Below are 15,950 nucleotides of genomic sequence, written 5' to 3'. Positions count from 1 at the left end.
ACTCGAATTGGATTCCTTGATCAAGAGTTCTAATTCGAAGGGGATTCAAAAAGCATTGTATGGATCCACGTACTTAAGATAAAGACACGTGTATATCGATGTATCGATGTATTTGCGCTGTATAGCGGCAAATTATTAGAAGCATCTGGTTCTCCATGTCAAATGGATGACCTTCCATATATATTTTGACACGTGTAATATGAACTCACGTATATTATAAGAGGCTCCACTATTTTAATTATCACGTGAGGTCACAATACACATGTCCAAATGTAAATTTGAGGTTGTCCGAGAGACATGAAAGATCGGATGCTTAATATGAGAACTGCAGTATAGCTGGGTCTTACCAAGTTTACCCTTAATTCATATCCTTAAACATGCTGACAGTAATCCCACGTGGCATACTCTTACGTGTCACCTAAACGCTGCCCAAAATTTTCTCTTCTCACTCTATCTCTTCTCTTTATCCATCTTCATCATCTTCCTCTCCCTGTAGCTGAAACCCCAAACCACAACAACCACTGATTACTTCTTCAACCCCTTAATTTTTCACCTGATTTCTCCACACCCCGCTTGAAAATAACCGATCCTTTGTTTCGAAAACCCACAAAGCTACAATCTTTCTGTTTTCTTTTTACAAATTGCAGACATGTCTTCTCCTTCCCCCAAAATTAAAAATCCCCCAGCTGAAGCCGTAGTGATCCAACCATCATCCCCGCGCTTCCCTCTCACTTCCCCGACATCAGGTTCCCAACGGAGAATCGGAATCGCCGTCGATCTTAGCGACGAAAGCGCTTACGCCGTCAAATGGGCCGTTCAAAACTACCTCCGGCAAGGCGATTGTGTAATCCTCGTCCACGTTCGACCGACGAGCATCCTCTACGGTGCAGATTGGGGAGCAATTGACATGTCAATTACAAACAATGATTCAGAGAAGAACCAAATTGAACAATCCCAGAAAAAACTTGAGGAAGATTTTGACCTATTCACTTCTACTAAATCCAATGATTTGGCGCAACCACTTGTGGAGGCGCAGATTCCGTTCAAAATTCATATAGTGAGGGATCATGATATGAAGGAGAGGCTTTGTTTGGAAGTGGAAAGATTAGGGCTGAGTTCAGTAATTATGGGAAGTAGAGGATTTGGGGCTTCGAGGAAGAACATAAAAGGGAGGTTAGGAAGTGTGAGTGATTACTGTGTTCATCATTGTGTTTGTCCTGTGATTGTTGTTAGGTTCTCCGATGAGAAGGAAAATAGTGGTGTTGGTGATGCTGCGGCCTCCGGCGGAAAAGGGGATAAAGATGGAGATGGACTACCACCGGTGGTGGAGGAGGAGGAGGCTGAGTAGGAGCATCTTGATGTTTCTGATAATCAAGCAGGTTTGATTTCAGTTTTGTTGTAATGCTTGTTATGATTAATGGAGTCTATCAGCTAGTACTGGTATAATAACTTTCTAGGACCACCTAAGAGCAGTTTTATCCCATGTTATAATTTACAATTGAGGTCGAGTTCTTATATTAAGCACTGAGTCTTAAATGTTACTTCGAGCACCCCATTCACGTTTGGACACCTGTATTATGGCGCCACTTAATATTTAAAACAGCGGGCCTCTTATGATATGTGTGAGCAAAATATGTATTGAAGGTTGTCCATCGTGCTTCTAATAATTTTCCCTAAAATTGGTAAGCTGGACTAATTTTAGATATCGTTACACAACTTGTTGTTCACATGCTATGTTGCACGGAAACCGGGAAACTGTTGTTTCTAAGAAAATTTAGCTAGGGAACAGGAATGGAAACATAAAAGAAACGGACACGAAACGCTAATGAAGAAAGTTTGGGTGCAACATAGTTCAGATGTTCTTCACCAATTGTATACCAGTTGCTTCATGAAGCAAGAGTTTTGCGACTTCAAAATATGTTTGGGATAGGATGTCTTTGAACTTGATAAAAAATATTTGGTCTTTTTGGCACGTGATAAGAATCCGAACAAGATGGGATTCACACGATGTCATGTATACAACATGTGTCTTTGATTTGTTAGTGATCATTGATATGTTGCACGGGAACCCTTCTTCATTAGCGTTTCTGCGTTATGTATCCGTGTCCATTTCCATTTCTATTACCATTTCCTAGCTATATTTTTTCAGAAATAACGTTTCTCGGTGCCCATTTCCGTTTCAGAGCAACATAGCATGGTGGAGTGGAATAATCGGATTCATGACTGAGTAGCACTCTCCGTTAATGAAATCTGAAATTGGTATAGTTTGCCAACATTAGGTCATTAGTTATAGCGTTTATGGCTTGCAACGATAGCGGTATTTTTGTGCGTCAATGAAATCTGAAATTGGTCTAGTTTGCGAACATTAGGCCATCAATTATAGCTTTTATGGCGTTAGGGGTAAAATTGACATTGACTTGTAACGATAATGGTATTTTTGTGCCTTATCCGTTGTTTCTATGTGAAAATGGTGGATTCTTGTTTTGTTCGTTGATTTCTAAGTTGTGTTGTTTTTTTTATTGTCTTCTTCAGCATGTTTCCTTTTAGGTTCTAATACTAATTGCAATTCCATATAAATGTTGATTGTGGAAATGACAAAACCAATGTATGAATTGAATTCATGTAATTGGTTTTCATGTAGCTGTGGATTCTCATTTCTTCCTTCTCTTAGGTTGGTTTCGTGTTCGTGTTAAATTTCAGGTTACTGTATAATAAGAAGACACAGACATGACACAAAAACTTATCGGTGTCCAAAATACAAACATGAAAAATACAACACCAGTTATACATGTTAACCTAACACGACCCAACCTACTAACCTGAACCAAGCTGTTACACGAATTAACCTATTAACATGATACAACCTACTGGAATGACCCAATTTGCTAATATAACATGAAAAAAAAGTTAACAACATCGTAGACCCAAAACCGCTAGTTATATGTAGCGGAAAAAAATGTAAATGACTTAAGAGCAAAATCATAAAAATATATAAATAAATAATTTTGTGTCAGTTTTAAGTTAGCAAGTTCATATGACCCAAAAGTTACGGTGTCATTTGCCGGTTAACTACTAAACTAAACGAAAACTACTAATTCCATGTCGATTTTGTCGTGTTGTCGAGTCCCTAGGCCTAATGTATATTTGGCTCCATACACAAGTTGTTAGATTCTTCCGTGGAGCTTATTTGGCCTCATTGTCTTGATATGAGCTAAGAAAGAAGACGACAACCCTGTATTCGGCATCCTGTCTTTGTTTTGAGTGAATCCAGCAAAGAAAATGATTTTTCCGTGTATTCAGTTCACAACTTCGAACGTTACTCTTTTTTTCTGATGTTTAAGTTAGGTACCATGTAAAACAGGAAAGGCTTTTGTCCATTTTAGATACCCTTATCTTCGTTGTTGACAGATTAGTAAATAAGACAGATCTTACCATCATTATATATTTCAACAATTTGTCCCGTCTCTCTCTCTTCTCCTGTCCGACACATGGCTCACTCTTACTATGTTCTGCATGTTTGCACATTTTTCCTTTTAATATCAAATTGACCCCACCATAATTTACTTTTATAGCAAAAAATCCATGGCTCCAAGCTGAAATTTTACTATATATGGATAACAAACCAAAATAAGAATGGAAAGAAAGTATATGTCAAAAGTGTTTACCTGACGTAGATTTACTGTGCCTATTTGATTTCTTGTATTATCGAGTCCAAACTAAGAATGTAGTGAAAATTCAGGATTTCAAAACACCGATGAGCGATACCTCACTGAAGGCTTTCTTCCATTTTCCTTCACTCTATAGATTTCATTGTGAAATGCACAGTCCGTATTTTCAAGATTTCGTGTCTGTTTGGTTCTTCTTTTCCCGTTTTGCTGTTTTACTCCAAACAATAGAGATATATAGTGTCTAGTTAGGATTAAGAAACAAATGTTCATAGTATTTTGGAAGGAAACCCAGTTAACATCTACCAGCAACAACAAACAGTTTACAACATCAAACCGTAAACAACAATAGCTGAACCAAACACGTCCTTAATCTATATCTCATTTTGTAAATATATCAAGTGCAATATTAAACAAAGATTTTGCTCCTAAATGTGTTCTACAAAAATCCAAATTTTGCCAAGAGAAATTGGAAGTCCTTTTCAGAAGAAAGAAATGAGATTTGGCATAATGAGAATCCGTAGCTACATGAAAACCACTTTCATGAATTCATACATTGGTTTTGTCAATTGCACAACCCGTAGCTCTTTTTCATTGTTTTATTCCAAACAGTAAATATAAAGTGTTTAGTCGGGGATTGATGTCGACTTCTTAGTGATGTCGACTTCTTAGTGATTGAGAAACAACTCCTTTTGGAAGAAAAATCAACTAATATCTATCAGTAACAACAAAATGCTAACAACAACAACTGAAACAAACGAGTCCTTAAAGAATTCCATGGCTTTAGCTCATGGTGCCTATCTGATTTGTGCGGTTTTAACTCACGCATTTTAGAAGTAGACTTCTTCTCATTGCTATATAGTGACATTATATAGATGTTTGAGTCTTGTTTTCTAAATTCTACAGTTTGTAGACACATTCTTCTTGCTCCACACCACTAAGAAAAGCTACTGAGTCCTATACTTATGACAAGAACCAAGAATGCACTAACTCGGAATGTTTACACGTGTCATTCGGTATTTTGTTATATAAGATGGCCCGAGGGTTAATATTCAGAAGATTTGTTTTGCAGATGTGAAAATGGCTTTTTGAGTAGAAAGTAGAGATGCTGAAAATGATAGTTAAAATTCAGAATGCTTGCACCATTGCGAAGACACTCCGTAGCACCGGTCTTTGTTAGTTCCGGAGGACGAAGAAGACATGATAATCGCACTCACGTTGGTTCCTTTGAGGTCTCTCTGTACAATAGGCAGCACTTGTTTCATTAATTTTGTGTTAAAAATGTTGGATGAAACCTGTTTTGCTGGGTTGCCTGTCATGTAACGTTTGTGTTCCCATTTTCAGTAAATAAATATGATCTGGTTCTGGTTATATGATGATCAATTTTTACGGAAATCGATATGGAAACGGAAAACAAGCATTGCAAAACGGTTTAGGACTCGTATACGGAAATCGAGCATTGTAAAACCGTGTAGGAAACGGTAATATGTATAAAAAAGAAAAAACCATAAGGATATATTTATAAAATTTTAACTTGAGAGAAGTTTATTTAGAAGAGATTAGGAATCTTCATCTAATGTATAATGAACTGACTATGATGTTGGTTAATGTATAAATTTGCTTCTGAAAACCTATATTATTCAGAAAATTGATTGTATTTAAAAAGGTTTTCATGTATGAACCAATTAAACTAAAAGCTTAAACTAATGGTCACTTTCATATTTACATCTGATGCACCCTATCCGCGAATATTCATTGAGCTTGAAGCGTCTACAACACAGGTTCATATTATCATGTTCTGCAATTTAATCAACAAACAGGGCTGCTAGACCACTTGATCAAACTGGTTTTGATACCATATCATGCTAATATGGGTCTGTGATGTGCACATTTCAAACTCTGTGGACACCATTAACTATTAGTTTGAGCTTTTAGTTTAATCGGTTCAATAACAGCATTTAACATGGTACTTAAATGTGCTAAATCTTTTGAAACTTTGAACAACCAATTCAAAGGAGACTGCTTACTAATTTCATATTTAGTGGATTTTCTTGTCATATATTTCTCATAGTGGATTATTGAGTTTCATCTACCTATGGTGTTGTAGATTTTTTATGTTCGATTCTCATTAAATACATTTACATGAGCAGGGATGTAGCCAGTCTAGAGCTCGGGGCGAAGCTCCCGACCACCCGCTCTACTCTTGAGTAGTGGTTAGTTCGTCCCTTGTAGCTTCCTAAATATTGGTATTACTGTATGTAGTGTTATTTCAATATTTTAGAGTGGTTGAGTTGGTTTAAGATGCATATTTTGAAATACCCAATCATGGTGGTGAAGCTCTTAGCCTAGTGGTTGAGAACTTACCTATGCCTTGGGAGGTTATGGGTTCGAATCACATCCGGGTCTGGTGGGGATTAAATATGTTGTACTCTTTCTTTTAATGTTTTAACCAACACATCAAAACGATAAAGTTTTAAAATGTTAGCGGTTAAATTTTTTTTTCCAGCCCTAACTTTGAAAAATTACCCCAAAATGTATGGCTAAAACCCCAAGTACAGATTCTAACTATGACTAAAACCGAATAAAACTTTTAATCCATAAAAATACATATGATTTAGGAAAAAGCAAAAGTTAGCTTCATCGAATTGGTTTTTTTTCTAATTACAATAATTTTGAGAATTGGAATTTCCAAGTTCCTTTAAAAATGATATATTATCTTATTTAATTATGCCTTAATTTTAAATGTGTTAAGTCGCTCATAAACGATTTGTGTTTGGCTCGATAAAAGCTCGATTGTATTCGGTTCGATTTATAAATGAGCTAAACTTGAGCACAATAAAACTCGGTTTGAAAACTTGCAAGCAGACTCGATTATAATGTTCATAAACGGATTCATGAGTAAGTTCGTTTTTTTAATAATAGTATCTCTATATAGAGAGAAATGTAAAACCACTTCGTTTTGTTTTGAAACTTTAGTTTTATAGGTTTTGAAACTACATTAGTTATTCGCGAACAAAGTTAATGAAAAGAATTACAACTGTTTGAGCAGCTCACAATTAGATAATTTTCTTACTAATTCGAGCTTGAACATGATGTTGAGTTCGAACTGAGTCACATCCATTAGTTTTTTTTATCAAGTATGAACAGAACTCGGCTCGATTGTACGTAATTCTAATTCTGGTGGATTACAGTTGTAATTAATTCAAAGACCTTTATTTCCTTCAAAGAATTTCAAAGTAGTATTGAAATCGAAGACCAATCCAATACTAACCACTATATAATACAGATATTGAGTTTTATAGTATGAATTACTTCTTGTAAGAAATCGGCGACTCCTTTCCTTTCAGGACATTTGAAGCCATTAGACTCGAAGAATTCGAGCACATTTTCGCGTGGACCTTGATAGACGATATATCCATCCGAGAGAAGAATAATGTCATCGAAAAGTTCATAAGTTTCCGGTGCTGGCTGTAACAGAGAAATAAGGGCAGTTCCCTGCAGAACGTGGATTGATTGTTTAAGTGATTCAACTATTTGAAATGTTGTTGAGCTATCAAGTCCAGTTGATATCTCATCCATGAAAAGTGCTCGTGCCGGTCCAACCAACATTTCCCCTGCATTAGATTGTGCGGATTTAGTGAAAGATAAATAAACAAAAAACGAAACACAGATTTTACGTGGTTCACCGATGTTATGTTGGCTAGTCTATTGGCAGAGGGAGAATAGCCTTTATTAAGGAGACGGAAATCAGATTACAGATTAAGGTTTACATAAGAGAGTATTTATAGTACTCAATCTATCCTAAACCGAGTTGGACCCCATGATGTTGCTTCCAAGTAGAAAATAGAAAGTAAGGCATTACGACAGAAGTTGCTTCCTGTCGTAGTGTGTAATACAGATTCAAGGCATTACGACAGAAGTTGTTTAAAGTGATACGCAATTTAACTTGCCTAATCATCCTCTTACTCTATCACGTAGCACTTAAAGCTTTGATCATATCATTTTTAAATAAGTTCAAGGAGCTAACGAGATATTTTTAATGTTCAAAAGTCAATTGGTTTTTTGGATCAAGTTCACAGGTCTATGAGGTTTTTAGGTCTCATAACTCCACCAACCTTAACCTATGTTGCACGGAAACTGAAACAGAAACAGGAAATGAAACGGAAAACAGGAAACGTTATTTCTAAGAAAAATTAGCTAGAAAATGGTAATATAAACAGAAATAGAAACAGAAACGGACACGAAAAGCAGAAACACTAATAAAGAAGAGTTTTTGTGCAACATAGATTGTAGCTCTTGATGCTCTTACCTGTTGTAACTCGTTTCCTTTGTCCGCCGGAGATGCCTCGAGTTAGCTCATCACCCACCAATATATCAGCACACATCTCAAGCCCCAAAATCTGTCAAAAATAATTACAATTAGAAAGATCAAAAGATACAGTTTTTTTAATATTTTGTAGTTCTACAGGATTCTGAATTTTCACCTTGAGAATATAATTTGTAATTACATTGGTTTCTGGCTCTTTTAGTGACACTGCCTGTAAAATTTCAAGAACTAATTCATTTGCAACCCTTCAAGACATTAAATTAAGGATTGATAAATTTTTAGCCTCCGAACTTGTCCAGAAAAGTCAAACGCACTCTCTATATTTTGGAGACGTTTCATTTACCCCTCTCAACTTGATTACAGTGACCTATTGCTCCCTGAACTTGCTTACTGTGATCTATAGGCTTCCTCAATTTGTCTAAAATCTCTTATTGCGCTGCCAAGTAGACTTAGAGGGGGTCAATAATGTCATTTTTAAACAAATTCAGGACGTAAATATAACGTTTTCAAAATATAGGGGCAGTTGACTTTTCTAGACAAGTATCCGAGCTATAATTGTATTAGGCCTTAAATTAAATTATCCTTCTCAGCTTGGCTCTTACCTTCATAAAAATGTCCATATCGGGATCGGGTTTGATATTTGCTGCCTTCTCCCTCCTGCATAATTCTGCCAAGATCTCTGCACAATTTTACTCTACAATTACTACATAGTTCTAACCTTCGTAATCTGTGGCGGGGCCGGAAACAAATATTCGAGGACTCAACTAACGAAAATTTTACTCTTTTTTTATGAAGCATCAAAGGGAGATAATTCCATCACAGATTTCGTCAATGATGTTAAATCTGGACAGATTCTCATTAGAATAATCCACGGAAATTATATGTTTAGCAACGGAAATTTCCGTAGTTATTGTAATTTTTCTTTTTTTTCTCCCTAGGGTCGGGGGGTCGATGGACTCTCATAACCCCTTCTCCCTACAGACTCCGTCAATGATGTTAAATTGGGACAGATTCTCAACAGAATAGAATTATCTACGGAAATTATATGTTCAGTGACGGCAATTTCCATACGTAATTGTAATTTTTCATTTTTTCTCCCAAGGGTCGGAGGGTCGATGGACTCTCATAACCCCTTCTCCCTACAGAATCCATCAATGATGTTAAATCGGGACAGATTCTCAACAGAATAGAAGACGGAAATTATATGTTTAGCGACGGAAATTTCCGTAAGCAATTGTAATTTTTCTTTTTATCAGAGAGTAATCAAATGTAACGAATAAATATTTGCCATGTCCATCACATGTACACAATAAAATAAAATAAAAAGTTAAATAATAATTGTTTACAAAAATTGTGATAATCTAAAAAAACAATTATCCGTGATCAACTTGAAAATTCATGATTAGCATACTAATGCATGGCTTGTGGTGGTCACGTGTAGGTGTCGGAGGGTGACTAATAATTTTAATAATAATAATAATGTAATATACTTTTAATCATACATAATATATATATTTTTTTATTTAATTCTGTTCAGTTACAACCTCCTAATTATATAAAACTATATCATAGTAATTCTGCTCAGTTACAACCTCCTAATTACACAATCCCAAGATCCTCGTTAAGATAATATTAGCTTAAGCTTTTAGGTAGTAGAGGATAATATTTTATTTTATTTTATTTTATGAATTTGATTGCTTAGTTTGAACTTAATTAGACATTTTTTTTAAATAAGTTAGATGTATACATTACACTACAACTCAAATTTGAAATCTTTAATTTACATGAATTGTAACATTCGGATCAACTTTAATTACATTCAAGTAATTTCAACAGTAGAGTGATTGAGAAATTCTTCTCTCATAAATTGTAAAAATAAGAACTGTTGAAATAGATGTATGCTCATGGGTTGGATCAGGCTCGTGTCGAGTTTTATAGGCTTTTGCCTAAAAACGCTCAGCCCTGTTGAAGATTGGAGATAGATAAAGGTAATTAGGTTTAATGGTTTTCTTCAATTAGGGTTTTATATTAAGATGTGTATATATAGTAGGTTACAACGAGTTAGAGTTTAACTAAGATATTTACAAAAATTATAAACAAAGATAAATCCTAGCATTATAAATAACTCTAATTATGTGCAATAGTTATTTTATAATATTTGAGGATTAATAAGAGATAATTTGTAGTAATTATCTTTAACGCCCTCATTAAGTTGATAACGAGACCTAACAAAAAGACGAGAGTGTAGCATCACGAATCGAGAACTTGCAAGTGGCTTGGTTAAGATATCTGAAACTTGATCATCTGTCAGAATGAAGCGGGCGCTAAGAAAATGAAACTGAACTTGGAACAAAGTGATAATCAAGCTTAACATGTTTCGTTCGACTATGGAACACCGGAATGGAGGTAAGGTAGATAGCCCCATCATTATCACATCAAATTTGGACAGGTGTCGAAAGCGGAAACCCAAGTTCGAGAGCATAGACAAAAGCCAGAGTAGTTCAGTTGTGGCATTGGCAACAACCTTGTACTCACTTTCAGTAAAGGATCGAGCAATCGTAGGTTGTTTGAGAGTCTTCCATGAGACAATGCTCATGCAAAGATAAACACAAATGTACCTGTCGATCTTCTATCGTCAGGACACCCACCCTAATCACTATCAGAGTTTAGAAGACATAACTATCCCAAAATCGGATGTGCCCTGGATAAAGCGAAGAATGCGCTTAACATTCTTCCAATGCTCATTATTGGGGAAATGTAGAAATTGACACAACTTATTGACCGCCAATGCAATATCATGTCTGGTTAAAGTTAAATACTAAAGTGCGCTCCCGATGCTTTCGTATTCATCACCGGTCAAACTAGTTCCAAGATCCTTAAAGAGTGTTGGTGTAGCAGTCATGGATGTCAATATGGATTTAGAGTCAACTATTTTAACCTTGTCAAGAATGTCAGCCACATACTTGGCCTAACATAGATGAATACCTTCCTTCATATAACGAATCTTGATATCTAGAAAAATTTTGCCTTCCCCAGATTGCAAATTGGGAATTCCCGTTCAATGGTGGCAATAGTACTGACAATATGAGCATGGATATTCCTTGTGATGATTATATCATCCACATAACAGAAGATGTAGGTCTTCTCAGTTCCTGTTCGTCGTATGAATAAAGAATTGTCAACCTGCGACATCCTGAAACCAAGAGAAAGTAAGAAAGCCTGAAGACGAGCCTGCTTTAACCCATATAAGCTCTTTCTGAGTAGATAAACATGATCTGGTTTGTCGTGATCCTTAAACCCTTGTGACTGTTGCATAAATATGGTTTCTGTTAATTTAAGTGGGCTCAGACCATACTGGACTGGACTTAAAAATCAAATCTCAAACTCAATCCGAATAAACCCACCGAAAAAAGATATAAATTTTTAACAATAAAATTAAAATTTATATTTAAAAATAAATATTTAATATCTAAATATCTAAATATATGAATAAATAAATTAATTAATATTAATAGGCCTAACTGTACTTAATGTCATTTTTTTTGTTCCAACTAGACTCATTGGATACAGGTCTAAGCGAGCTAGGCAGATACTCAGATCCATAAACATGTCTAAATAATGTTTGTTTCTTTTTTCCAATCTAACCTAAAAAAAGTTTTGTTTTATCCTGTATGTGAGAAAAAAAAAACAATAATAAAATTATCTACTTTCACTAGACCTCAAGATGTAATTAGAACTTGTAGATTCTTGAACTAGACGAACACCTGACTAAAAGAATTTAGAATTAATTTGAACCGTTAATTTTTTTTAGAACCGAAGTGTATTGTTGACTCTTATTCAAAAACTTTATAAATTCCGAAATTGTACTGAAATGGTCTCAGCCTAGATCCATGCAATTGGAACTCCTAGAACCACTCCTTTATTAAAGAAAGCAACTAGTCATGGTTGAAACTTAAAAAACCACTCAAGTTTCTCTATCCAAAATTAAAGGAATGTTTTGAATACATAGTCCATGATTTGGTCATGAAATAGACTTTGAAATATTCTGGTTCTTGCTCAAGAAACATTGAATACCACTAACCGTTTTAGTCCACAGGTTTTGAATTTTGTTGAGACTTGTTTTTGGAATTAAGTGTCATCATGGCATCTACAATTAATTCGAATCGAAGTTTGATTCTCAAATTAGTAAATTTTAACAAATTAATATAGATATAATCAGTTTTAATACAAAACATTTCTAAAATCTAAGTCAATTTATCAAGATTTACGAACTTAAAAACCGAATTAATACTTAAACTTCAGTTTGAGTTGAATTTATCCTGGCCCAAGGTATTTTAACCTTTAGGGAGTGTTGGATATTTGACGGAGCAATTTTTAAATTGGATAAGGATAAATGACTGAGATATGAATAAAAATAAGATAGTTGAAAATTATTAGAAAATGAATTAAAGATCTAGTCGAGATGCTATAAGACTCTTGTCCCTCATTTATTTCTCTATCCTATCTTTAAAACAAACATAAGATTAAAAAAAAAAAAATCTTCTATCCCACCTCATTTATCCATTGTAACAGACTCCTCGTTAAGGGATAAAGTAACAGAATAGGTCTAAGGTTTTTGAGAAAGTATCAATATCGGCTCTACGTACAAAATAGCATAAATATTGGCTTAACGTTTAAAAAAAATATCAATTTAAATATTGATAATGGAACGCAATACGTCATTCATATTACTTAGAGGGTGTTTGGTTACCTACTTTTCACCTCCTATTTGTCTTTTCACTTTAAAAGGCAGAGTTTGAGGTGTTTGATTAGACATCCCTTGTTTGCCTTTTACAGCTGAAAAATAGTTTTTTTATAAAAACAGTAAACAGGAGCAGGAACTAGCAAACATGAATAACAAACAGCAAGTAACCAAACAGACTCTTAGTTAAGTTTTGATTTTTCTGTCCACATATAATTGATAAAACTTAACAAAATAATATGAATGACATGTTATGTCCCTTTATCAAAGCCTAAATTGGATTTTTTTTTTTATATTGATGCTATTTTGTACCTGAAAACTCAATTAACACTCGTGTGTTTTGATCCCTCATACCCAGTAAATTCTTTATTTTTCAATGAGTGAAGAAGGTATTATAAAACAAAATAGAATATGCTCCCCACATAGGCAAAAGAATGGTATCCACATTTGGTTGTACAATTTGGGTCCCACTTTCACCTGGAGATCAAATTTCTGCCATAGAAAATTCTTTGACACTGACCAACACCCCTCTCTTCTTCCTTTTCATCAATAAACCATCACCCCCTTTTTTTTATTTCTACTCTAATCATCATTATAGGTGGCACCTCAGATTTTTCTCACATTATCTTGTCATCATGTTCCATTATTACGGTTTACTGTTACAGTTTGTTGTTTACGGTCGGAAAAAACTGCTAAAAAATCAGAAAGTGTTTAATCAAACATTTAAAACTCTCTGTTTTAAAGTGAAGATGCGCAATAAAAAAAATAACCAAACACCCTCATAGTCATAGTCGTGTCATATAAGTCGGATTATTTATATAAGTAATAATAAAAAGTTATTAGCGAAATAATTGTAATTTAAAGATTACATTGGCCCCCTAAATGGGTTAATAGTTAAAGAGATTACAACCCATCAAACTCAGATTAGAAGTCTAAATTTTATTTGGATTAGAAATAATTAATTAACTTGCTAATTCTATTTACTTAGCATTAATCTCCTCTGTTTCCAGATACCATTTTTCTTGCTATCTTGAGGAATTTGATCTTTCTTCTGATTCTTCTTCAATGGCCTTGAAATTGAGTCGGAATCCGGAAAATCGAGACGATTCTGCTTCAAATTACAATAAAAAATCAACACATAAACATAAATCGATGAAAAATTTAACAGAACAAAAACACCTCAGAGCATGAAATTACCTGAAAAGAAGAGGATGAAGATTTGAAAGCAAATGAAACTGTTTGGAAACATGAACTTTCGTCGCTATTACTGTAACTTTCTTGTTCGCTGTTAGATGAACTCGAAGCCGGTGGCGGCGCTGTTGATGACCAAGGAACCACTTGATTTTCTTCATCATCTTCATCTCCGCCACCTCCTCCGTCTCCATCCGAATCATCGTCGTCGTCGTCGGTATCACGTTCTTCCCTGTTATTATCATCATCGTCGTCGTCGTCGTCGTTGTCGCTGTCGCGATTTCTTTGATGGACATTTCGAATTTCTTCTCGGCAAGTTGAATCGGTGATGCAATTGTTGCAGACGGAAGCGGTAGGGGTGAGATTAGGGCCAGAGGCGGTCCAGGGAGTGAAGGATTGACAGATATTGCAGAGAAGAGTTCTTGAGTGTTTAGCTACGAGGAAATTAGCGGAGTGAACTTTGGAATCGCAATCCCAACAGAGACTTGCTTGATCTGATTCACAGTACATTCTCGCCGGAGAGTGACAGAGTTCGCACTTCTTCATTTTGGGGGTTTTGATTCGAATTTTGGGTTTCTGTTTGCTGTTGTTATGTTTTACTGAGACCTCTGCTTTTATTTCTCTGTTTTTTGCGTTTTAAAAACAGATCTGACGGTGCGGGACAACTTGCTACTGTTCATCCTTAAAACCATTTTTTAATTATTTTTCATTTTTAAGTTTTTAATTTCATAAAATAAAATTTTGTTTTTGTTTTTTTGATATAGAAAGTATTGTATCCGATCACTTAAAATTAGAATCGAATTAAAAAAAAAACTTGTCAGTTTGAAAAAAGAGATTGACTAACCGTGTTTATCTTCGATTTTGATAACATGATATTTTGATATTTTGATGATGATATTCAAGATAATTGACTATATATTAATTACGAGTGTCTCTATCCTAAAATTGTACGTAGGTTCATACATCACGTTACTAGAATTTAATTTCCATCTTCAAATATATTTGATTTTGTAATTGTTTTAACATCACTTTTAATTTGTGGGACATGATTAAATTTTAAATAAAATATTTATTATTGATTATTTGTTTTTAATAAATTATCTAAAATATTAAATTAAATGGATTAGTTAACAAAATTATATAAAAATTAATCATGAAAATAAATAAAAATTAAAAGAAATACTATTTTTTTATGTAAGCAAATTACAAAGAAAATTATAATAAATTCAAATAAAAATTCAATATTAAAAATTTGCAGAAAGAAAATCCTACAAAGTCTACATCAATTATCATTTTCTTCTTCCATAATCGTTCCAAAATTATTCAACAAAGGTCGATTATATTATGTTATTTCACTTTATATTTTATCTTTGCATAGTGTAAAATTGTTGTTTTTAGAGAAATGTAATATTGTTGTTAAAATACTATTATGCAGTATTTTAACATTATGTAATATATCTTTAAAAAAACAATTATGTAATATATTTCATTATTGTATTGTTCTTTAATAATTACATTATTTATATATTAATATGAATTATATTTATAATTGTACTTATAATATTTAATTTAATTAAGAGGCTTAATAAAATTTATTTTAAAATAAAAATAATTATCTCTTTCATATTTCTTATTATTTAGTAAGCTTGCAAAACAAAATTTAAGTAAATATACTTAAAAGAATGTCTAATAAGTTTAAACAATTGTTTTGTAACTAAGTATCATGTTAAATATGCTCAAAAACAAAATCATGTTAAATATATTTCCAAAAAAAAAAAAAAGTATCATGTTAAATGAGGATGTAATTTTTTTTATTAGTTGTGTCATGTGGTACACATGTAGCTATTATGTGTCTGTCAGCCTTAGCTATAAAAATCATATTTATTTAATATGATGTTTTGTTGATAGGTAATTACATACATGGTGTATAACATTCATCATGTTTCACATTTTGATGTACAATCTTCATTTTTTCACACAAAAGTCCACAACCATATGATGACCTCGTACTAAAGTATACAGCCGG

General features: G+C 33.8%; 2 protein-coding genes across 3 annotated transcripts; one reads left to right on the top strand and one right to left on the bottom strand.

Moving 5' to 3' along the window:
* The first annotated feature begins 420 nt into the window (after positions 1-420).
* LOC136232615 (universal stress protein PHOS32) lies at positions 421-5,036 on the top strand. Its single transcript, XM_066021850.1, has 2 exons — positions 421-1,379; positions 4,738-5,036. The coding sequence occupies exon 1, from the start codon at positions 650-652 to the stop codon at positions 1,346-1,348; it is 699 nt and encodes a 232-aa protein (XP_065877922.1). The 5' UTR covers positions 421-649; the 3' UTR covers positions 1,349-1,379; positions 4,738-5,036.
* An 8,491-nt stretch (positions 5,037-13,527) lies between these two features.
* LOC136233026 (uncharacterized) lies at positions 13,528-14,763 on the bottom strand. Of its 2 annotated transcripts, none has more exons than XM_066022556.1 (2): positions 13,931-14,763; positions 13,528-13,844 (listed from the first exon to the last, which is right to left on the bottom strand). In XM_066022556.1, the coding sequence occupies exons 1-2, from the start codon at positions 14,468-14,470 to the stop codon at positions 13,710-13,712; spliced, it is 675 nt and encodes a 224-aa protein (XP_065878628.1). In that variant the 5' UTR covers positions 14,471-14,763; the 3' UTR covers positions 13,528-13,709. The 2 variants fall into 2 exon arrangements, with proteins under 2 accessions (XP_065878628.1, XP_065878629.1); XM_066022557.1 differs by having other exon boundaries at positions 13,528-13,841; positions 13,931-14,714.
* Positions 14,764-15,950: the final 1,187 nt, after the last annotated feature.

Source organism: Euphorbia lathyris, chromosome 6 (genome assembly GCF_963576675.1).
Source record: "Euphorbia lathyris chromosome 6, ddEupLath1.1, whole genome shotgun sequence".
In the NCBI taxonomy this organism is placed as follows: domain Eukaryota; kingdom Viridiplantae; phylum Streptophyta; class Magnoliopsida; order Malpighiales; family Euphorbiaceae; genus Euphorbia; species Euphorbia lathyris.
The sequence above is the reverse complement of the archived record's forward strand: the minus strand, read 5'-3'. Positions and strand labels throughout refer to the sequence as shown.

Excerpts from the sequence above, each read along its gene's own strand:
- LOC136232615 (XM_066021850.1), top strand. The coding sequence starts at position 650 with ATGTCTTCTCCTTCCCCCAAAATTAAAAATCCCCCAGCTGAAGCCGTA.
- LOC136233026 (XM_066022556.1), bottom strand. The coding sequence starts at position 14,470 with ATGAAGAAGTGCGAACTCTGTCACTCTCCGGCGAGAATGTACTGTGAA. Across the intron at positions 13,845-13,930 it reads CTTCATCCTCTTCTTTTCAG|CAGAATCGTCTCGATTTTCC; the intron begins GTAATTTCATGC and ends TGTAATTTGAAG.